The 24,785-nt window shown below is 41.6% G+C and overlaps 1 protein-coding gene across 1 annotated transcript in view; it reads left to right on the forward strand.

The window, feature by feature from the left end:
- The window catches only part of itfg1 (integrin alpha FG-GAP repeat containing 1), a 162,019-nt gene that overhangs the window by 112,944 nt on the left and 24,290 nt on the right, over positions 1-24,785 (forward strand). The window contains exons 13-14 of the mRNA XM_034571059.1: positions 5,217-5,260; positions 6,705-6,783. Coding sequence (XP_034426950.1) covers positions 5,217-5,260; positions 6,705-6,783 — 123 coding nt within the window. The remainder of the gene's footprint in view (positions 1-5,216; positions 5,261-6,704; positions 6,784-24,785) is intronic.

Raw genomic sequence — 24,785 nt, forward strand, 5'->3', positions numbered from 1 at the left:
GTGTGTGTGTGTGTGTGTGTGTGTGTGTGTGTGTGTGTGTGTGTGTGTGTGTGTGTGTGTGTGTGTGAGAGAGACATCATCTGTACCTCACAGGATGTGTGCAAGCTATTCCAGGGATCTTGTTTCAGCCACGGAGGAGCTGTAACATACTTGTTACATGTCAACCAGAGATTGAAGTATGAAGAACAAAGCGGCCTCACAGAAGTAACACTAGATTCAAGTTTCCTCTGTAGTGACAGCCTTGCCTTACAAACACACACACACGAATACCCACCCTGACACAAACTCATCTACTTCCAGGAGTTAGGGCGTGCCCATTGAGTTGTGAAAGACTCCTGCGTTCATGCAGTTTATGTCTATACCCCTCCTCTCTTTCTTTTTGTGCATCAGTTAATTCATGTCATCAATATCTTAATGTAGCATGTGCATCACCTCTCACAATTAAATTTACAAATGTTTCACATTGAAGAGTAGTCACACATCTGGCTAAAAGTGCCTCCACGTGGGATTTAGCTCAATGACATCTACACCCGTAATTAGAATGTCAAACAAGTATTTTGTTTTCTATCACAAAGTCAGAGATTGTCATGCAAATCAATTCCTCTCAAATGTGCTGATTAAAATGTACATTAAAAACTCCTGTCACTTGTTTTACCAAAAATTGATAGTTCTCAGTTTTGTTACCTCTGTAGGATCTTTTCCAGCATAAATACTGACCTTTTCAGGACCAGCAGATCTCATGGGGACCAAAGCTCAGTACGAATGAGGCAAAACATCCCAACATCCTCTACCAGTGGGCCCATGAACTACAATGCACTCCACCTAATGCTACACCTCAACCCAAAAATGAACAAACCTCTTAATAGATTATAATAGTAAGGCATAATTTGGTCATGCTTAAGGTAAGGGATAAGGCTTTGGTTTAAGGGATCTACACACCACTATGCTGATGAAGGGGTGGGTGAAGTGTTTGAGTCCACAAAACAGAAAGCCCCGACATCCGTGTGTGATTTGAAACAGCGTCATTTACATGCTAGCGGACATAGCGATGGGAACACGCACCCCGCGCGTGCCCTTGGGCGAAAGTGTGTGCGGTTTTCTGGTGTGCCCGTGAGAACATGAACGTGCCCCTGAGGAGGATATCAGGGGACATTTAGAATTTCGAGTCGAATATGAATGTCAGGGCTTCCAGACACTTGGTTGACACCACACGAGCAGTATGGAGGCATTTTACTTTTCTGTTGTTTTTTTTTTACGTCTGAAGAAGGGGTCCCGTTTTGTTTAATTCAATTGTATTAGATTTGGCTGCAGCACTGTTTACCCATGAGACTCCTAAAGTGTTTTGTGGACTCAAACACTTCACCTTCCCCTCCATCGTCATAGTGGTGAGTAGATAATAAGGGAATTAAAATTTTTCAGTGAACTATCCCTTTAAGCTGTCCGCAATGAATTGAAGTCCTAATAAGGACAGCTGCACGAACCTGTGTGTGTGCATGTTCAAGCTGCGTGACATAGTTTGTTCCCGTCGGTCCTTTCATGAACTGACATCTCTTTCTCTAACACTGATGGTGACACGAGTTCACAATTTGTGCTGTAGCCCACAGAAATGCACTGACTCCTGTAGGAAGTGTACTTTTTTGCACATTTCAGCTTTCTCAAATGATCTGCAATGGCCACACAAACACATTAAGACAGAAAACTGCTGAAGTGAAAACAGTTGCTTTGTAATGTGTGAAAACATCCTCTGTGCTGCAAAATGAATTGTGAAAAATAGTAAAGTAAACTTGTAGCAGAGGAGATCAGGGGGATATGCAGTGACACTTTGTGTGGTGGCTCTGAGTCCTGCTCCTGTCTTTTTTCTTATGTCCTGTGTTTTCTTTCCAGATAATCCCAAATGAGGCCGACTTCAAACAAATGGCAGTCTAATCCCTGTGTGTTATTGATTTACAGTGTCAGTGATACTGGTGCCTATAGCCTGACCTCAAACGATGAATAATCCGACCCCTATGATTTATTGATCAGCGGTGTCCTTCCCAGACGACTTTGGTCCAAAGGCTTGTGATGTGATGATGTGGTTTTTGCTCAGAGTTGATGAGTGGTATGATTACAGGCAGGGCTGTCTCTGACCACTCTGCTGCGAATACGTCACACTTAAGCTAAAGGCTTTGATTCTTCAGAGCTAAATCACCTAATGATTTTTTTTTTATTTTGTCTTCATTCAACTCCGCTTCTATGGGGTACTAGGAGAGCCAGAAATAGCCTTTAGTTTTTAAAACTAATTGCAGTCGCCTTACAGGTTCCAGATTTTTCTCATGTACATTTCTGAGTCACTATAGAACAAAATGAATGGTCTGATGTAACTGCAGGCCTCTTCTCATGCCCTTGACTTGAAAACATTTTATAGTGCAAACAATTACTGGAAGTTTCTTAGAGTACCTATAGTATGTGATTACAGAATATGCTTCGAAAAGCCATGTTAAATGACATCAGAACAAGCAGTGACTGATACGCAGTGTGGTCAGTTGGGGTCAATGTACACATGTTTGTCTTTGATGGGAGCTCCATCTGAATTCCATTTCAGGCATATACTTAATAAGCTTGTGAACATCAAAGAAGCAAATTTGCTTTGGCCCCACGTACGCCATTTCTTCTTAAATCAAAGCTTGGGGATAAAAAAATCCTCTTGTTTATTCACACAAAATGCTGGAAGGGTTACCACGTAGAGGGATCAGGAAAAAAATGGTGCAATGCAGTCGTCAACCCTCGTTCACTACTGCGTTTATATAAAGAATATTTTTTACTTGGTCACACCTTGTTTTGACATTAGTCCAATTACAGTTAGTTGCAGGACAATAATGTGTCAATGAAACATCTACTGAGCCATAAGTGAAACCTGCTTCATGGTGATACTGTGCATATACTCAACATCTGAGTTGTGGTAGATTTTAGTTTTATCAAATATAATGTTATCCATGTTGACCATGTTACGCCTGGGCCAGCTGGGTGCTTGTGGCCTGTGTGAGAGCTGTGTCACTGATCCACTGCATCTCACACACATTTGTTGTTCACACAGGCTGTGTCTTCTGCGTATCTGCAGCGGAGCTGCTACGTAAGGTTTGTGGTATGACTACTGTATTTCCTTCAATAAAGGTAGCCTATGTACTCAACAAAATACCAGGACACTGCAGTATGAAGACGTGCATCTACCAGTCCTGTGATTATAGAAATCGGGTTTAAATAGATGACTGGATTCAGTCAACAGAAATGCTTGAGTGCTTTTACTTCAAAACGGATACAGGAAGTGTGCAAATATGTATGTTTTTGACATATTCAACAAATAGACGATGAAACTAAAGTGAAACCGGATTTTCACTATATATTTTGCTGTGAACCACATGTGGTACGCAGAGACAATAGGCAGGACCCTGACTCTCTAGAAGAGCGGCGTGGCTCACTTGCAGTCAATGCACCTGAGATGCGTGTCTCACACTGGCAGTGTGGCTAACCTGATTACATGGCTGCCGGAGTACAAATTCTGATGTTCTGCAATGCACAAGCACTGCTCATGTATTCAACGTGGCGCAGGCGCTGGTTTTGGTCAGATTTTTAAGTTATTACTAATTCATAAGTTTTAAGCGATCCATTCAGTAGTTGCAAAGAGATTTTTATCTGGACCAAAGTGGTCGCCCAGCCGATGATCAGGCAGACTTTGCCTTTATAAATCCCCAAAATGTATTTCCAACTGTGCTACACATCAATCAATCAATCAAATTTTATTTGTATATCCCATATTCACAATTTATCTCATAGGGCTTAACAAGGTGACACCATCTGCCCTTAACCATAAACAAGAGTAAGGAAAAACGACCTTATTAACTGGGGAAAAAGAATGTAGAAACCTCAGAGAGAGCCACATGTGAGGGATCCCTCTCTCAGGACGGACAGAAGTGCGGTAAACCAAGCTTTAGTTGCCCAGAGTGAAGTTTGACAGCTCATAGTGAGGCTGGAAGCCTGACTGATTGTTGTTCATTCAAAAGTGCACAACATGGTGAACTTAGAAGGTTTGTGTGATTTAAATGGTGAAAAAATGTAAATCCGAGTGGGCTGGGTGTCTTCACTAGTGTGTAAGAGATGGTGTGAACTGACACATTTGTTTGGTGAGACAGCAGCTGCAGATGAATTGAACACTGTCTTGCCCCCTTTATTTAGGCCTTTATGAATACTTTGTTAATGCTTAATGGTGTGCTGCACAGTTCTATAAATATCTGTAAACATTGTGGTAGAATGGATAGAGGAACCTTTGTGATGAGTGAAACGTGCACAAAAACAATTAGGGAATTGTCAAGAAGAACGGAGATCGTGTTGTTTTGACCATCCAGTGACTTGTGCCATTCATCTATGTGTACAACAACCCATTACAACAGCCTATACACAACTCAAAAGTCTTTATAAAGTAGTTACAATTCTGGCCATGTATATGGCTTATTCAGAATATTTGTGATGAACAATCGAGCACTTAGTTTCCACCCGCCCACTGTCGAATGAACCAGGCCTACAGTGATGTTCCTTTTGAATGGGTGCAATGAGTTTGGCTTCTGTTTACTGCAGCACTGGGTTCAGACCTTATTAACACAGTATTGGGCTTCAGCATGATTCCATCAGGCAAATCAAGGCAACCCAGACCCAGGACCCCATTAGTATGCTAATAAAGTCACTTCTCTAATAACTGATTAGCAATTCAGCGGATTTTGTCCTTGCTGAGTGAAATGCTCTCTTTGTGTGTACGTACGCACACGCACGTGCCCTGTTAATAGTTTGCACATTTATTTTCTATGTCTCTCATTGCTAGAAATTTATTTATAGCCCTCCCTCCCTCCATTCTTTGATTGTCTGCCTTGTCAGTGTCCACCTACCAAACAACAAAGATGATTAAAATGTGTGAATTGTGTTAGTGATCCTTAAGCACAGTTAATATGAATTGTTTGTTTTTTTTCCGTTGTGGCTGTTCGGCCCAGTGGAATTGAAGTCATTGTGTTCGCAAAGTTTATTTCCCTGTGTGAGTTTGACTGCTTGATGTTTGATACGTGTTCATACAGTGGTCCTTAGGGCACAGAAACGGCAGTTTCACAGATCGTTCCACAGCCGAGTGTTATTGTGCCAGTCATGTAACACATGCTGAGCAACATGTCTAACTCTGCCACCTCCGTCTTTTTCAGTGCTCAGCGGCCTCTGCTCCAATCGCTGCCCAGAAGATGTGAAGGTAAGAAATCTGTCTTTGTCTGCCTTTTGGTTTGTCCACCTCTTTAATGACAGAACAAAAATACTATTGTGTGGTGAAATGGCGGGCCGGGTGATCTGCCCAGAAACTATGTCAAGATAAATATGTTCATATCAGTCAATATCTATAATTATTATGATAAATGTCTCATTATTTTTATTTCTGTTTAGTTTTGTCATGAGTCATCATGGGCCTATGCTTTGTAACATTTAAACAGGAGTGTGAATGGAATATTTTATTCGTAACTAATGGAAACACCATAGTCAAAATAATGCTGAATAAGACAAATAGTCAGAATATTGGTGGCCATGTAAACATAGTTCAGATAGACTCCTGACGCAGGTTTGACCTACGTCACTGTCTCAGTCTGAATGAGGTCAAATGTTTTGCATGAAAAACATGCCATGAGTTCTTTCATTGTTTAACATAGCTGTTAATTTGTGAGGCAATTTCTTTAAGCACCTTTTTTTATCTTAAAGAGCCAATGTGGGATGCTCACGTGTAGGTGGACGGTGGAAACACTGCAGACAATAGCATCAACTCCTTCCACAACCTCTGACCAGTGGAAAGTCCTTTGCAAAACATATTAGCTTTGACAACAACAAGAGGCTGCTGGTACTAGAATTGTTTTGGTTTTTCTGTCTTCTCTTCCACCCGCTTGTTGTCTAACTGAAAGCTATGATGAATGCAGTCGACGAGTGGAGCTCGCGGCTGTTTCTACTCCTCTCCTCTCACCATCCATCAACCCTGTCTATCTTTTCATTTCGCCCTCCCACTCCTCTTCTTCTTAGTCACACCTCTCCTCCGCTGTCTTCCTTTCAGCCCACCAGTCTGCTCCTCTGTGCCCCCCCCCCCCCCCTCCTCTCTCTCTCTCTCTCTCTCTCTCTCTCTGTCTCTGTTTCTTTTCTGACCTCATTTCTATTCCTCTCTCACCCGACTCCCGAGTGTCACAGCTTACAGGGCCAGGTCTCTGTCACAGTGTGCATGTTTGCATGCGTTAACAGTCTCATGATTAGCTCATGTAAAGTGAAGGCTGGCCCGGCGGATCTCTTCATTAACTGTCATCCTTTCATAATGAAGAGATAAGACAACCTCTCTGTGTCCGCCCACGCAGGCGCACAAACACACAGCCGTCACACTCGTTTACACTTTAGATTTGAGGCAGTTAAGTCAGACATTTGTTGTGTCACCTAGTGAGTAAAACTGTAAAAAAGTGCTCAAGGTCGCCGTGGTGACAATGTGTCTGTCTGTCTTTCTGCCCACTCCTGCTCATGTCTTCCCCTGTTTCTCTCCGTCCCCCATCGCTGTTTTTTTTTTTCCCTGTCCTCTCTCGTCCTCACTGACAGGCAGCTGATGTGAAAAACATTTCCAAAATGTCAACATTTGTCAGTTCTTTTCATTTGTGTTTGCATGTGTGTTTTTACAGCCCTTTGGTGTTAACCAGCCAGGTCCCTATGTCATGTACACCACAATGGACTCCAAAGGTTACCTGAAAAATGCCTCAGGTGAGTGCTTTCTTTTCTTCGAATGTCTCTCAGTCATAGCTTGTGGAAATGACAGAGCGATGTTTGCTTCTCTGAAAATGTCACTGCCTAAGCTTTTTTTACATCCACGTCATCTACGTATTAATAACTTAACCTCCTAACAATGACAGCTGTCCTCAGTCAGGCTGAAAACCACAGGCTTTTCAGAAGGGGAGAATGTGAAGAAAAGGCAACATATTGATTTTATTTTCTAGCTTTTCTTTTTTTATGAATGTGAAAATAGCCTTTATGCCTCAAAGACAAAGGCTGAGGCAGAGGGGGCAGCTAAAGAAAAGACAAAAAGAAGAACTTTCCAAAGAGCTGTGTAACTGAAAGGAAAATAAATCAGTTTGATAAGCTCCGTGGTGCCGCGTCAGAGCGTGCTTTTAGTTCACACTTATTCTTTCTACACTTTACAAGTAATTTTAAGGCCTTGTTACATGCTTGATTACTTTGTTTTTACTGAATCTCTATGAATACAGGTCTCACTTACATTTGCATTTTTTAAATGCTGTGATAAATCTAAATGTTATTGCTTGTCAGGATTCATTTATAAAAGATAAGTACAGGTTTTCCATCAACATCAATCAAACATTAAACCTGGAGTTACTACAGTGGCTAGAGAAATAAAGTAAAAGTTTACAAAACACTTGGAACAAAAAGAGTATCCCTGCCAACAATGGCAGTCAATAAAAGGTCAAGGTTATTGTGACCTCACAAAGCATGGTTTGCATAAGTCATGCATAGTCGTTACCATATATGATCACTATGACAAAATACATTCAGTACATTCTATTGTATTCAGAGCAGCAGTTGTGTGGCGCAACTTCTCTCTGGAGTTCAACTTGCTTTGATAAGTCCACTGAAGATCAAAGAAGAACTAAGGAAAGATGATTTTACAAACCTCTGTGAAAATATGTAATTATTTTCAAGATGACTTTACCTGACACGTGGACATTTTGAGTTGCAATTGGGACTTTGGGAGTGGGGAAACTACCTCAGTAGCACAGCTGATCAGCTGTTGGCCATGTGGACAGAATTCCTTCAAGGATTCACTACTTATATTACCTAAGTCTGAAAATACATAGATGTAAACTGCAACTTGACTGGTTAGTGGAGGTGTACAACCACAATTAGGAAATTTAAGTTTCTTCAACAGCAAAGTGAGACTCAACAATCTGTGTTTTTTTCATTTTGTCGTCTGATTTACATCCACGGTAAATCTCTATCCAGAAGTGTCATTATAGCAATGTTAAAACGCACTTTTGGGTTTTAAAGTTTAATTTTGCAGTGATGTCCAATGGGATGATGATGATGATGATGATGATGATGATGATGCAGATGCACATGATGATGCACGGTGATCAAGAGCCCTGACAGTGAATTTCTGTTGCTTGTTGGCTCAGAGAGGGTTTTAACATGTCCCCCTTGTGCCTTTTCTGATAAAAGACAAATTAGCAGTCAACACCATGGCTGAGTATCTCCACCTTAATACTGCAGTAAACGAAAACTAGTCTGAAAACAAAAGATTCGTTGTGGTGTCACAAACCTAAGAAACTGATCCTGTCAACTTGTGGGATGGCTGTGAGGGTGGGGATACAGGGAACATTTTAGCCATTTTAAGACCAATTGGTTTCATGACAAACCTTTTAAATATGTAAGAGCAGCTCCACTTTTCAGAGGCCGACTCCCTCTTTTGTTGTTACCTGTCAACATCTGTACCTTTGGGTTTAAGAAAGTAGATACCACATATGAGGCCTGGTCACAACTCATTCTCTCACATAAATTATGACTTGTATTTTTGTCATATTGTGAGTTGTAGGATCAATGGGCGTCCAGAGGATGAGGTCATAACCCCTGCACCACCTCAGACTGGTTCACACTAATTAGGAAGGAAGGATAAATATAGGTAGAGGGATGTATGGAGACATTGAGGACGGCAGTGCTGTGTTGTATTAGCTACAGTTAACCTAGTTGATGTTACATTGTGGGAAGGACAGAGAGCCGGATGAGGACAAGATGCGCTGACAGCCTGGGGTCAGGGATATATATAGTCTGTGTGTGTGTGTGCATGTGTATTCCTGTGTACAGCCTAATCCCACTTTAACAGATTCCATTCTTTCATTTATCTGTTGGCTCAGTTAGAATCATTCATATTTAAAGAACGAGTAGATAGATCACAGTTTAACATCATTATTATTTTACCACCATTAGACAGCTTCAAGCTCCTGGCAATAAAATCAGTCCTCTAATGGCTGCAGTTTTCACTGAGGTGCATTTTGTCCAGAGTGGATAAAATATCAACAACAACAGTCCTGTATTTAGACTTAAAGCGTGATGCTACACACTGTTTCATTTCCTTCCCACACTTTCCACTGGTTTCAAATATGCAGTTGAATGGGCAAAGAGAGAAAGCGAAACAGTGTAGAGCAGGGAGAGCAGGGGAGGGCTATATCACCACCTGCACCCACACCCACTGCAGAGAATTTGTAGTGATAAAGACTCCAACAGAATGTGGAGGCGGTGATGGGTTTAAAAACATACAACAGTGAGAGGCTGAAAAGAAACCAGTGATTTTCATAGGCACGTCACTGTGGATACCCCTGAGCAGGTCGTCCTCTAACCAGAAGGTCAGCAGATTGAACCCAGTCTTTTCCCATCAAGCATGCCGAAGTGTCCTCGGGCAAGATAATGAACCCCAAATTGTCCCTGACAGCTGTGCCATTCTTATAGAAAGAGTGTTGACCGTATATGCATTGTATGAATGTGAGCCACTTGCCTATGTCAGCTGGGATTGGCTCCAGCTCCCCCTGCCACCTCAAAGGATAAGCAGTATAGATAATGGATGGATGGATGTTCGTTGATACTTGTGTAAACATTTCACTGCATGGTTAAAAGTATGTGGACATAACATTATGCTCACTAGCATTTAAGTGTATCCGCAGGCTTTCCTCAAGATCAGGGCCCACAACATTTTTGTGCAGATCTTGATCAGGGGATAGATACAGGAATTATGTTTTTCCACTTTCTTTTACATAAAATTTACATTTTTACAAATATGGTATAATGCATGGATATACCATATACATGGATAAGTAAGGTGGAGCTTGATTGAATATAAGAGGAATGTTGGCCTTCATGGAGGTATGAGCTCTACTGACTGCAATTCTAGTTAAAGCATGACTCTGAAATGTCTTCACAAACTAAGTGATGTGTTGTATGATATCACAACCGCCGAAAATAAATAACTAAAATTCTATATTAATATTGTGTATGAATATTAGATTTATTAAAATTGTCAAATCAAATTGTATCTACCTTTACCAATTAAGCGTTTGAATGGCTTTTGTGTAGCCTACTGTTTGTTATGGTGTTAAGATCTGGTATGTCAGTGATGGTGGGCAATTCTGAATATTGATCCAATTAAATCATATTGCAATATCTCTCACAGGCTTTCTAAGAGGTATAAATATGCACAGTGGTGGTTGATTTAAAAGCTAATGCCATGTAACTATGAATTTTCCTGTTTATTTGTGTTCCTGGTTTAGTGATGTTCAGGCAACATTATAATATGCTACTATAGTCTGCCCATCATAACTCTGGTTTATTTTTCCCAGTGTGTGTTCGAGTGTGTTGAATGCACAGATAGAGAGGAGGAGAGCGTGAGTAGCCAAAGGCTTTGCCGGCACAACTCCCCAGACCCCTCATTTAACAGCAGCAAAGTGCTGCCAGGGAGCGGGCTGTGTGTGTGTGTGTGTGTGTGTGTGTGTGTGTGTGTGTGTGTGTGTGTGTGTGTGTGTGTGTGTGTGTGTGTGTGTGTGTGTGAGCGTGAGCGTGTGAGCGTGAGCGTGTGAGCGTGTGTGAGCGCGTGTGTGTGCGTGTTTTTGTGCCTGCATGCCTGTGTTTGTGTGTGGTGATTTAAAGTGTATTTATTCTGTAGCTTGTAGCTTGGGGAACTGCCACAGAGACTGCCAGAGATGAGCAATGATGGGGCAAACGCAAACACACACACACACACTCTCCAACACACACAATGTCCAGGCCTCTCCACTGGGGCCCAACGATCTTCACTTACCCTTCACCCTCCTGAAAGGAGGAGAGAGCGGAGAGGAAAGGAGAGATTATAATATACTGAGAAATAGAGACAGGGACTGAGGAGGCACAGAATAGAGAGATATGAGAGATGAATGGTTTAAAAAAGGAGATCAGTGTGTTGGTAGGATGAAGAGAGGAAGGAGAGATAGTTTGGATGTGGAGAGGAGAAGAAAGGTAGAGCTATCTTTAATCTGGGGGTTGATACCTGAGGAAGATATCACTACCCACACATTCATACAGCTCATATTGTATCAGGCACATGTGATAATGCATTTCTCTGACAAGTAAAAGTCAACAGCAATTCTGAAAGATTTTGCAGTGTCGTGTGTGTGTGTGTGTGTGTGTGTGTGTGTGTGTGTGTGTGTGTGTGTGTGTGTGTGTGTGTGTGTGTGTGTGTGTGTGTGTGTGTGTGTGTGTGTGTGTGTGTGTGTGCACGTGCGCACCCTGACATCTGTCTGTTCATGACCTTGCGTGTGTATGTGTGTACACATACCAGACAGTGGTGTACCAGGGCCCTTACTAAGCAGCTTGGATGGATGAGCATGGACTGTGATTCTGACAACACCACGCCTCATTATCAACTAACTCCTGCTGAGACAGGGAGGGAGGAAGAGGCAGAGACAGGTGGGGTGGTGGAGATGTATAGTTGAAGTTATTCATTAACAACCTCTTCATACACTCTCTCTCCCACTCTCGGGGATGCAGAGCGGGAAAAAACCCAGCCGTGTGTTTTTCCCGTCGGGTCCCTGCTCACTCACATGACTTTAGGGAACAGTGTTCAGAAGTAGCTTCTGGCTCTCCGTGGCAACAGTGAGTTTATAATCACCATTAAAAAATATATTACTGTTATTGCCTCCTCAAATATTAGATTTGCTTCAGCCTACCCCTCACACACACACCATTTACAAAATTGTTTAATCTCAGAAGAGGATGCCATCTACTTAGCCAGAACAGTTGTCTTCCATTTGCTAAAAGTTGTCTCACTGCTTTGAATCCATCAGACTAACAGATGGCAGAGTGTGTTGTCACCTTGACAGAGTGTGTTTTTTTCTGATAAACAGGACTAGAAAATAAATGATTCTGACTTTAAAAAGTAACAGAAGAAGAAAAAATACTTTGAGTCTATTGGATGTTATCAAAAGAATAAACTCTAATAAATCTACTAAAGATATCAGGGAATCTTTTTTTATATATTTACTGACATTAAATGAGTATAACAGTTTGAATTTTTTTTTATCAGTAGACAGTATCTTGGATATATGACTTTACTGTTTGATACAGTGTCACCACAGACATTATCATCTTATTTCAGTCTCCAGACTGCTTCACTTTTTGAACCTGGATGCACCCAAACACATTTTGGAGTGCAAAGGGTAAAGGAAAGATTTCACTTTTTCAGTTTAAATAATTTTGTAAAAATAGAATTTGTTGCAGCTTTATCAGTTTAAAATTAACTCTATACATCACAATAAAAATTTAGCTAAAATTGAAGCCACTGCATTTCACTGTTCTTCAAAACTCCTTGGGCTCTGTGCATCTGTAGTTATGACTTACATCAGCTGTTTGGACTGACCCCCCCCCCCCTTCATTCCTGCTAACCTAGCACCACTGCAGCTGCCTACAATGCAAGAGGAGGATTTAGACGGACCGCTGACATGATTTATGGAACATTTCCTGAAAGCAGCCAACATTGTTAGGTTTATACCCAGATGATTACATGAGCTCAGATTTTTTTTATAAATATCATGCTGCTTGTATGTATTCATACTTTCTCTCAGCTGTTTTCTTGCCAGGTCTTGTCTAATTCTCAGTGGATTATCGATTCATTTAGTCAGATAAGGTGTTACTTATAGCACAGCAACAGGAGATATTTCAAGCAGCCAGGGAAATTTTGAATAACCAGGTTGTTGATAAAGACTGTCCGTGAAGACATGTCTGTTTGTCCATCTTTCACATTGTTGATTCAGTTTTAATTCATTGACAGAAAAAGGGTACTTTAAAAAAATTGTCATTTTCTTTTCTTTTCAATTATTATTTTCCGTCACTTTTCATAAACAACATTAACACTGCTGAAAACAAACATCTTCTGAGTTATTAGCTAATGACCTCTGTATCACAGTAGCACTCAGCAATATGCACTGCTTTCCTGGGAAGTTGTGGCAGACATATCATTGGAAGCAACTCATACAGTTGTGTTGTTGTGCAGTGAGATAAAACTGTGCTTAGACTTGTGGATTTGTCATAATATACCATTCACTCGGGCCTTTAAAATTCAACACATCATTGCTTTCATTAATGTACTTCATCCAGCTATTGCCTGTCATTACATTAGCTTCTTTCGACCCAACATATTTGGCTGTTAGTGCCACCAATTAGTTTGCTGTCCAGATAGAGCCAGTGTGTCTATGGTGCCAGTTCATTGTGCTCAGAGAGGATACAAAGGATAAAGAAAGAGAAGGAGGATGTTTGAAAAAGAAGTGACAGGAAGAGGGTGGACAGAGAGAGACGGAAAGAGAAAAGAGTTAGAGCTCACAGGGAGGAGAATGATATCAGGCAAAGATCAATGTGGAGCTCTTTGCAGACCGTCCAATTAGGCTAATGAGTTCAGCGGATTAGCACTGGCTCACGCACACATTCGCTGTACATGCATACACAACCTTTAAAAAAACACATGTTCACCTGCAGCTACTCATCCACAAACTTATTTATCATATCTTAACCTTTAAGACATTTAAAAGATTCAAAACAATGTTAAATGCAAATCCAAATGGATGTGTTCAAGGGTGTGCGTGTGCGTGTGCGTGTGTGTTTGCGTGTGTTGAGTTGTACATTCACGGGAGATATTCATGTTGGGTAATGCTGCGTCATGCCGATGCCCCAAGCAGAGTCGTAAAAACCAGCCTGTTGCACTTAATGTCATCCTGATCTACAGCCACAGAATACTCCTGTTCTCAGAGACCTCATCAGGTCAATAGTGAGTGTTACCCTATCCTCAAACCATTTTATTGCACAGCTTATGGAATATCGGCTTGGAGCACACAGGGAGAATTCACAATACGGGACTGAGATAGGCGAGTAGGTGGATGAGAAGAATGAAAAGAGTCGGAACGAGAGAAGAGGAGAGATCGCAGAGGATGGAGCTGAAAGCAGAGAGGGGTGGAAATGAGGGTGGAACAAAAGAGAACGATAGAACACAGGCGTAGAAGAGCTCAGAGAAATCAGAAGAGAGGAAGCGAGAAAAATAAATATTGAAGTGTAGTGGGTAAAAAATGAGGGGAGAGGTTACCCTTTTGCAGAGATATGGAGAATTACTATTGATCGGTCTTAGTGTGCTTTTTCTCTTCCCATTTTTTCACCCCTAAGCCTCCCTCCTCCGTCTCTCTTTCCTCATCATTCTTCTCCTCCCCATCCCTCCTCCAGCCCTCCTCCCGCTTTCATCTGTCGGTTTTTTCTTTTATTTCTCACCCTGTAATCTCTCCTCTGTCACCAGTTTATAGAATCATAAAGTGTCAAAGGACTGTTTAGCTTTTAATTTTGCCGCCATTCCTGGCTGTTGATCTGTCTCTAAACATATGAATGAAATGCTTGTCATGCATCTTAGTGGCTAATGTACATTATCACAGAGAAAATCACTGGGACAAAAAAAACCACAAACCTGAAAAGGAACCTTAAGGTGCAGAACACAAGATATGTGTTCCATAGACAGACATTAATAAGTAGATGGATGGTGGGTGTAGTGTAACCTATTATTCATACTGTGTAACATAATCTAGTAAAACTCTACGACTAAAACCTAAAAAATTACAGAATAAAATCAACACATTTCTAGCACAGTCCTGACAAAACATCAGAAAAAATGTTTGTACACCCACGAAAAGTAAACAGCTAAATAAACCAAGCTAAGTGACGTGACTGTCTGTCTATTGATCTCCTCCTCCTACATTTCAGTACAATGGACAGAGCCAAACTTACACTCTACAAATGGCGCTTTCCAAGGTCCTAAAACCTTAGGACACCTCAGCAGCAGTCACATGTATCTCAGCCAATCATTTTGTTTAATTTGTTATTATCCTAATAGATAAATCATTAAAAAGATTTAAAAAACATGGCAAAAAATATAAGCATCTGATGTGATCATCACCATAAGATATGAAGATATGACAAAACTAATGACATCTAGCATCTTTGAAAAGGGAACTTATTAATAATATACGTTGAAACCACTGTTTTTAAGTCCGTTCTAACACACACACACACACACACACACACACACACACACACACACACAGTGTCATTTCAGGTGTTGTCCGGGCAGGTACTGGTGTCGACATGCCTCATTGCAGAAGACAGGCAATGCAAAGCTGCATGATGATGGACAGAATGACTATAAAGCCTTCTGGGTCCTTTACTCTGTCACCATGCAAACTCTCTCACACACACACACACACACACACACACACACACACACACACACACACACACACACACACACACTTTCCCTCCCAAATCAATGTCCAGATCTTGACACCATTGTGTGGGCACTAAAGGGGGCTCTCCAGGCGAGGTGGACTGCCTCTGTGTGTGTGTGTGTGTGTGTGTGTGTGTGTGTGTGTGTGTGTGTGTGTGTGTGTGTGTGTGTGTGTGTGTGTGTGTGTGTGTGTGTGTGTGTGTGTGTGTGTGTGTGTGTGTGTGTGTGTATACTTCTGACCCTCATTGCTCCACCCTCCATCACTGCAATTTGCTTCTTTTATCGCCATCAGGGGAGCAAATGGTTTCTATGGCGACAGGCACTATGAATTTCTCAGAAAATTCTTTATTTTATTTTCAGTATTGAAGCCCTGGGGAGTGAGAGAGCGTGTGTGTGCGTGTGCGTGAGTTTGTGCGTGCGTGTGAGTTTGTGTGTGCGTGTGTGTGTGCCAGCACTGTAAGCCAATTAAGTTTATGACCATATTTAATTTCTTGATGAACGCCTGGGATCATAATATTTGTGTATTTCTCATCGGATTTGCAGTTGTCTCTGTTAACAGTTGTGTTTACATATATTGAATATTTTAGATTCCTCATTTTATCTTGATTTGTTATATTTCTATTGTCTGAAAAATGATATGCCCTTCAGTGTCCACACTCACCCTGCCTGCTTGTCTGTCCAGAGGTGGTTAAACCTCCCGACAGGACGAGATTTTACATGAAGATGTGTCATAAGACCTCAGCAGATGGACACACACACACACACACACACACACACACACACACACACACACACACACACACACACACACACACACACACACACACACACACACACACACACACACACACTAGGATGCTGACGCTCCCTCAGAGGCATCCATGTCCTCTCTCTGTCTCTTTTTCTCTCTGATGTTTCTCACTTGTTTTGCCTATCACGCCTTCTCATGCCCATGAGGAGGTACGAGTTTGTTACCCTCAATATCAATGGGAGTTCTAATATCCCTAATTCCTTGATTTTGTCCTCACCACCTGGATTTCTGCTGTGTGAGAAATGTGAAACAGTAGTATGGGAACCTATCAAAATTTTCACCAGGCAAAAAACAACACACACACAACAAACCACTGCAGGTGATGTATCCTAAATCCAGATTCCACATTGCAACAAACAAAATAATTTAATCTTAGTCAATAAAACAAAGGAGAATACATTTTCTTTCTAAGTACCTTTCAAGACACGCAAGGACGCTTAACAATACCAATATAACAATACAGAAACAAGATGGAAAAACAGCAACAACAATGAAACATACTTCGATAAAAAGAGATTACCCTTCATGAAGCACCAGGAAAGGCCGATCTTACCAGGTGAGCTTTTAATTGGGTCTTAAAAGAAGCAGCAGATGTGGCACAGACGCTGAGGGAGAGCATTCCAGAGCTTAAGAGCCGGCTACGTTCAAGGCTCTGTCCTTTTCAAGGCTCTGTCACTCATGGTGCGGAGTCTAGAGGGGAGACTGAAGAGTAGACGGGCGACAGAGGAATGTAGTGCTTGTGAGGCATTTAGGGATAGAGAGCCATGGAGACATTTGTACACTATTATATTATACTATTGACCAGCAAGTCAAAACATACAAGCATTTTTGTAATATAACCAGTTGGATAGACTAGGTGGTGCCTGTTTTAAACCTCTATTTCAGAGATCCGTTTAGCAATTGACACAATATTCAGGCCCAAATTCACAACTCTTCAAAATGCAAGCTCTGTAATTCTGCTTAATCGAAAATATCCGAGCAATAAAACAAACATTGTGCTTTTACTTTGTCGACAAATTGTTAAAGAGGAAGTAATCACTACCCACAACACCTGTGAATGTCTGTGTCAGTCCGATATGGTGAAATATAAATAATCGAATTATCAAAATAATCAGGCGGGCCAGATATTATTGCTGCCAGTTGTCAACAACTGCTGTAGGTTATCTGAGGACATAGAAGAAGACTTGTTTAACTCAGTCCACAGACACTACAAAGTGCTATTTGTCTTTGTATTCAAATTTTATAAGTAAAAGTAAATATTGCGTGTCACACCAAATTCGGCAACTCCTTGGACTATTAAAATACAAATGCCATGTGTGAAGCTGATAAGAAGAATGGTTCTTGGGATATGTGTTCGACATACAGACAGACAGAAAGACAGACATAGATTTGTGGAATTAGGAGATAGATGCTGTAAATTTACCAACAGCATAATTATAATCTGAACCCATTCCCATATTGATGAAAGCCACCAGAGCTGTCCTCAGATCCTGCACTTATGGCAAGATTTTTAAAAGAGCAGCTTCGACTTCATTCTGTGAATTTTATCTTTCTTTTTCCTCTTTCTCTGATGGCAAATTGTAGCCGTCTTATCTCCTTTTCTAACCTTTAGGAATTAGTTTTTACCAACTCAGGTGTGTTTTCCCTGTGTGTGAGTGTGTGTGTTTGTGTTTGGTCCAGGTATTACGTCATGTGGTGGGGAAACTGTTTACACAGTCACATTATGGGCACTTGTCTTCCTTATAGGGACAAAAAGCAAGTCGCTGTTTTAAGGGTAAGGTTTAGGGTTAGGTAAGCAGTAACTGGTTAATGTTAGAGTAAATCTCCAGAAAAATCTATTAAAGTCAATGTAATGCCCTCTGAAGTCATGAAGACACGACTGTGTGTGTGTGTTTGTGTGTGCATGTTTTCCTTCCAAAAAACAAAAATGATTAAACTTGAAGGTGGAGACTGAAGACTGTTTTTAAAGTTTGGTTTAAGTTTGCATGTGCGTGTGCGTGTGCGTGTGCGACGCTTTGTCTCCAATGAGATGACTTGTCGGCTGTCAGTTGTGTGTGCATGGTAGAATTCTCTGCAAAGGCCTCCACTGGCTTTGCTGTAGGGAAATAGGACAGAAATACACCAACACACTCTCCCTCACACTCACACAAACACACACACAAAACAGAAACACTCCGATACACTGCTCTACATAATACCCTTTTGCCAGCCTCCCCATGTTGTGAAATGGCTTCGTTCCAGCCATGGCCACATTTCCAAGCCAGTCTGCTCACACACACACACACACACACACACACACACACACACACACACACACACACACACACACACACACACACACACACACACACACACACACACACACACACACACACACACACACACACTAAGCCAGGCTCCCTGTCTACAACGTAACCCTGCTTGATCCTCCATCATGCGCACAGACTCAGAGCCACTCCACCCTGCTGAGTGGCCAAGTGCAAGCCATCCACCACAAAGCAGCAGTCTGTCACAAACATCAAACCAAGATGGGTTTGAAGGTCCAATCCCCTCAAAAATCCTGTCCTGTTGAGCCCAACGAGGTTCAGTGTGGAGCACTGAGCTGCTTAAAACTGCTTCTTCTGCCTGATGCATCTCAGGTCAGCGCCCTGAATAATGCCAACAAAAAGAAATGACATGACCACAAAGACCACATCATGGTTCATAATAAACACAGGAATGGGTTTCAGGGATTAGGTGTAATCAGCATGGGCAGTGAAACTAAAATGAAAAAGGGAAATTCAAATCTGCTTTCATGTCGATGGTTATTGGCTGTGAGGTTTAATTGGTCAGATCTAGTAGCTTTCTTTACCACCTCCTTCTTCCTTCACACCCTCAACCTTTGTTCCCACACGTATGTCCCTGCAAGGGTTGGGTCACTGTCAGGCCACAAATGATCTTTTTCATTCATTCCGTGAGCAACCGTGATGTTAGTTTATGCTGAACAAAAGCATTGAATCTGTGAACAACAGGGTTCAGCAGTGCAAAGACTTGTAACCTCACTGAGAAGTTGGAGAGAAGTTGTGATTTGCTTTTTTTAATGTGAAGGTTCAGCAGTAGGAAAGGTTAAATTTGCATGAGCAGCAACTTTTTGTTTTTGGAAAACGTAGCCACCGGCACCCAAATCGTAATATTGCAGATGTATAAGTATTGCAATACTTTCATCAGTCGACCATATGGATCAGTTGTGTTACCTCGATAGGCAGTGATTTAACAGACATTTATTCAAATGAAAATCTTTGAGGGCCACTTTAAAGTGCCATGTCTCTTTGTGCCTGTGTGAGATATAGACTTCCAAACACATATGTGTGCCTTGTGGTTTCAGTGTTGGTTCATAAATTAACTGAGAGTGGTGATTATGACAGGACTAAGATGAAGATATAGGTGGTTTGCCAAAATCAGCAGATGGGTTCATTCTAAAAAAGCAGAAAAGGTACAAAATGTCAAAGTAGCTTGTAGACTGAGGAGTACAAATCCAGTGGATGAAAGAATATAATTAGCCTCGTGAAGAAAAAGCCTTTAATGACTGCATAGTAAGTCAAGAATACTCTGCAGGATGTAGTTGGACTGGACATGTGATTCACCACCAAAATACAAACCAGTAATATCACACAGAAAGAAAACGGCAGAGGTGTGGAACAAAGTTCTATGGACTGATGAAACAAAACTCAACTCAATCAAAATGATGGAAAGAGGAAAGTGTGGCGAAAAAGGAACCGCTCATGACCCAAAGCCACAACCTCATCTGTCAAACATGGTGCTGGTTCTGTAATGACTCAGGCATGAAAGACTGCCAACAAAATTGGCATTTACTGATTTCACTGCTGATAGTAGCAGGAATAAATGCAGACGCATACAGAAGCATTCTGTGAACTCAGATTCAGACAGATGGATTAAGAGGGACAGTTTTCACTTTGTTGTTCTGGACAGTTTGATCACTGTCTGAGTGCTACTAGACTGTATGGATAGCCTGCATTGTGTGTGTGTATGGAGGCAGGACATCTTGATTTTCATTTTGAATGAAGGTTAGCTGCAGCGATGCTCAGGAAAATTATCACCAGGGAAGATGAAGGATCCTCTATGACACAAAATAGTTCAAGCAACATAATGCAAGTTTCCCTCCCGGCTATACTCTAGCTCCCCTCACAGTTGGGATGTGTAATTCACTGTTGTAAATACGATTCGTGGTCTGAGCCTCCCCATGCACGCTAAAGCTCTAAACACATACATTGTTGACAAGTTCACAGAGAAGAAACCAGCAACCTCGGGAGCCAAAGAATCATGTCGTCTGACAAGGTTTTTGGGGTGTGGCTGTAAATGTTTCACATTCACTACACTCAGAGTGGAACAGTAGCATACAAGCTAACACAGCAAGCAAGCAAGTCTAGCATCTGACGGTAAACTATTGAGTCGACTACTTCACTTATGTCAAGCAGAGCATTTATGACCGGCTTGTCAAATAACAACAACTCCATGTCGTCATCTTTCCAGCATCCTTTGGCCTCTTTTAGCTCTTGCATAGTGAAAAATATGCTCAGATGTTCACTTCGTGTCCTCTGACAATGTCCTTTCGGTTTCTTTGGTGGCTCTGCCATGATGGCCTCACTGAGTATAGCGAGGTAGTTGTCTCTTATAGCTTGCTGTTAGCCCCGGCTCTGGTTGTTGGTGTGTGACGTTTGCCATAAAGCAGGTCGTAATGTTTCAGCACGATGTACCAAAGTTATATAGTGTCCAGGGGGCACTGTTGCAATGACAGACATGCCATTCCCCCTATTGTAAGTTTATGTACCATCAAAATGATTTTGAAACTGTTATTTTAAGGTATAAAACTACCTAGTGTTGCTTAATATGAGGATTTCTTTAACTTCATGTGTATCTGTCCAGTTACTTTGGAATCCATAAAATTTGAGCACCATGTTTTAAAGTGGCTGTATCTCCCACACGTCTTTCTATATTATTGTTAACCAATTCAAATGAAAGCTAAGATTTGATACTTTAATGTACTTTAATCTACTATCCATTGTTTTATTTCAAACTGCAGAAGCTCAGGCCCCTCTGAACACAATATGTGTAACTGTCTAGATACTCCTGGGGTCTCATTTATAACCGTTGCGTACGCACAAAACGGGGCCTGAAACGTACGTACGCCACTTCTCACGCAAACGTTGGGATTTATAAAAACAAACTTGACGGTAAAATGTGCGCATTTCCACGCAAACTCTGACCCGTGCATACAAACGTTTTGGAGACAGGAAAGTGACGATGCAGATGTGAGGTGTTGAACTGAAGCCAGATTATTGATCCACTTCCTCATTTACAATAAAACCAACGGCTTAGTTGTGCTCGTGCGACATATCTGTTCCACACGAACCTTTTAAATGAAAAATATATTTAACAACTTACAGCAAATTACGTTCAGATTCCATTAAACAGAGGAGTTACAGAGCCGAGTCATTAACAGTTTTTAATAATATCTTCTAACACTGTGAATGTATCATCAAATCACTGCAGTGAACGTGACTGTGCCATCAGTCACACGGAGCGCACGGAGCACACTGGAGATCACTTACAAGAAATGAAGAAACTTTCCAAATAATATCCCAGAGTGGAGGTTAGGATCCACTGATGTGAGGTAATCGTTCTGAATGCTCTAAATAAATAAATACTGTTGTGACACTGGTGCGTGATTCTGCGTGATGGATGCATGCGAATGGAAGGATGAGGAGGAAGCGACGGTTCAGCGATGTCTGATCAGCTAATATAGATTCTATTGATCTGTGATCTTTGTGCTGAACTGAGTCCAGTATCACACAGATCGACCGACGGGACCGAACCATCCCAGTACAAACACGAGCATATAATAATAATGCTGTTAAATTCTATAGAGAGGGGACATCACAGCTGTCTCTGAATTTAATAATCCTGCAGTTTTGGATGATTAAAATACAAACAGACAATACAACAAGTTCCCTCAAATTCTGAGAGGGTGTTTTTTTTTTCTGCCTCCACCTTTGAATTGGATCTTTTTTAATTTCAGGCTCCGTTCTTTCTATAGTACTCACTCTCACTCACTGTGATCCACAGCAGCAGCAGAGTATCAGTGTATTTTCTTAGTGACATCACTGCTGTCCCATAAAATCACTCTTCACCTCAACCTCACTAACAAACACCTCGATGTCAGTGTCAGAAAGTTTTGTTTCCTCTTCTCATCGCTTGATGCCGTGACTCTGTCAGGACTCACGGTGGAAACCCATTGGTCAGCAGCATCATTTAATATTCATGACGTGCTTTGCATTGACCATTTATGGTTGAAAGTGGGCATGTGGAGGGCGGACTTGAAGGCGGATCCACGTACGAACGTTCCAGGTGGACTGTGATTTATGAGGTGAACATTGCGTTCAGGTGTGCGTGCACGGTTTTATAAATCGGAATTTTCTTTTGCGTAAGCCATTTCCGGCTTTTGTGCACACGTACACTTTTAGTATGAATCCCACGCACTGTTTTATAAATGAGACACCGGGTCTTGACTGTGTAACTCTCACCTTACATCCTCCTCCTTGTCAGTAAACTTACCAGGTTATGATTTAAAATCATGTGTACATCATAGCTCATACAGCAGAACACAGCTTTCCACTTTACAGCCCTGGTGCAGTTCTCCTGCCCACACCCACTCACACACGCACATGCACCTCTCAGTAAATGTCAGACACCCCAGGTTTCATCTTCAGCGTCTGTTAGAAGCCGGGACTTTATATACTAGTCCATCTCTGTGACCATGCTCTTCGTCTCTCTCTCCGCTCTCTTTTTCTCTATCTGCGGTGTGGAATTATGGCAATTATGCTGCTTCATCACAACACCATAACCCAGCAGTAAAAAGCTTGGAAAATAGAATACATAGAGCAAAAAGCAAGCAACAGATAAAGAAAAATGACTTATGAAAAGCTTTTCTCTGGTAAAAGGGGGCAAGGTCGATGGGTCCATTCACTGTTATGGACAGGCTTTTAGTGCACTAACACCCCAAAGCTGCCACGTCTGGTTATTACCTGAGTTTGCTTCTCACTTTCAACCATTGGCTGCTCTTGTCTTTCCCTCTCAATGAGATGATTCCAAGGTAAAATGGCAGCCGTAAGAACATTGAAGGAGAGAAACTTAAGTTGGGCTGACTGGACCCAGGTACAGATGAGTAGGACACGTCTTTGTTTTAACTGAGCTAAAGTTAGGCAGTGATCAAGGAAAACGGAGAGAGAGACAGAGAGAGAGAGAGGAAGAGAGAGAAAGAGAAGCAAAACTGTTCTGCTCCTCTCGGCCTGCGATTCGCAGTCCATCCACATTAGTTCTGATCACTGGCTGCCTCGAGGCTTTCTCTCTCTCTTCTTCTTCCATCTCTCTCTCTCTCTCTCTCTCTCTCTCTCTCTCTCTCTCTCTCTCTCTCTCTCTCTCCTTGTTTACCACGTAGAGGTTGATTTATGTCGGCTGCACTTGGCAGAGTTGGGTGGCGTGGGCGAGAGATACAGCAGCTGAAGGGGTGGGGTGGGGTACGAGCAGGAGGGAGGAGACGAAGGGGAAGCGAAACAAGTAAGGCCAAATCGAAGTGATGTATCAGGGGAGAGGAGAGAGAGAGATGAGCAGAAAGGAGGAGATGGGAATCTAAGGTTTGGATTAGAATAGTCAGTAAGGAGGGAGACGCTGCGGGGTGGGGGGGGCTGGTCGGGGCTGGGGCAGAGGTGCTGGCCTGGCCTCAGGTGTCTCGCTCTGATTTGTATCTTTTATAATGCGTCTTCATGTCAGAACACAAGGTCTCACGCCGCGATCCCTCTCGCTCCATCGCTCCTGTTGTGTGTTAACGTGAATGTTATTGTCTTTTCCCTGACACTCATGGTCAGGCAGGCTGAGGTTTGAGCTGATTACATCGCATTAGGTAAAACTTGAATGGTCTCTTTGGGAAATCAGGGCCAAATTTACAGCCTAAAGCTGTGAATCTCACAGGCGGCTTTCTTCACAAACTGTTAAGAAAGAGCAGCAAAACACTGTATAATCATGAGATAAATGTCAGAAGATATTTTGTAAAACATATGATTATAAAGATGATTTTAAATATTTAAAAGATTGAAAAGACGATTGCAAGAGAGTGACCTGGGTTACATATGAGCAGGGTGAAACATCTACAAATACAGAAGTATAAGAATCCTTTTGTGTTTTAAGAAAAGAAAAAGCCAAAAATAGTTACTAAAAATACTGAGAGATCAGCAAAAAGCATGAAGTATCGGCACTACCAATAGAAGAAGAAAATTCTGAATTAAGACGAACCAAAGTGTTGTATTTAAAACAAACATTCATGTGTCATATGAAGCTCAAGTGTATTAATATGCACCTACATGATGAAGTGAAGCCAGTAGAATGTTTCCATGTTAGCCATATTAGTTTAGTATGCTAGCATGCTTACATTATGTTGGTCTTAAAGTACTGGACACGTAAGAATTGACCTGATGATTTCACAAAAGGAAATGTTAAGGGGTCCCCAAAGTTTTAATCCTGAGTGAGACGTGTATAGATGGTTTATTTTTTAGCAGT

This window comes from Hippoglossus hippoglossus, chromosome 3 (assembly GCF_009819705.1).
Source record: "Hippoglossus hippoglossus isolate fHipHip1 chromosome 3, fHipHip1.pri, whole genome shotgun sequence".
NCBI classification, from domain to species: domain Eukaryota; kingdom Metazoa; phylum Chordata; class Actinopteri; order Pleuronectiformes; family Pleuronectidae; genus Hippoglossus; species Hippoglossus hippoglossus.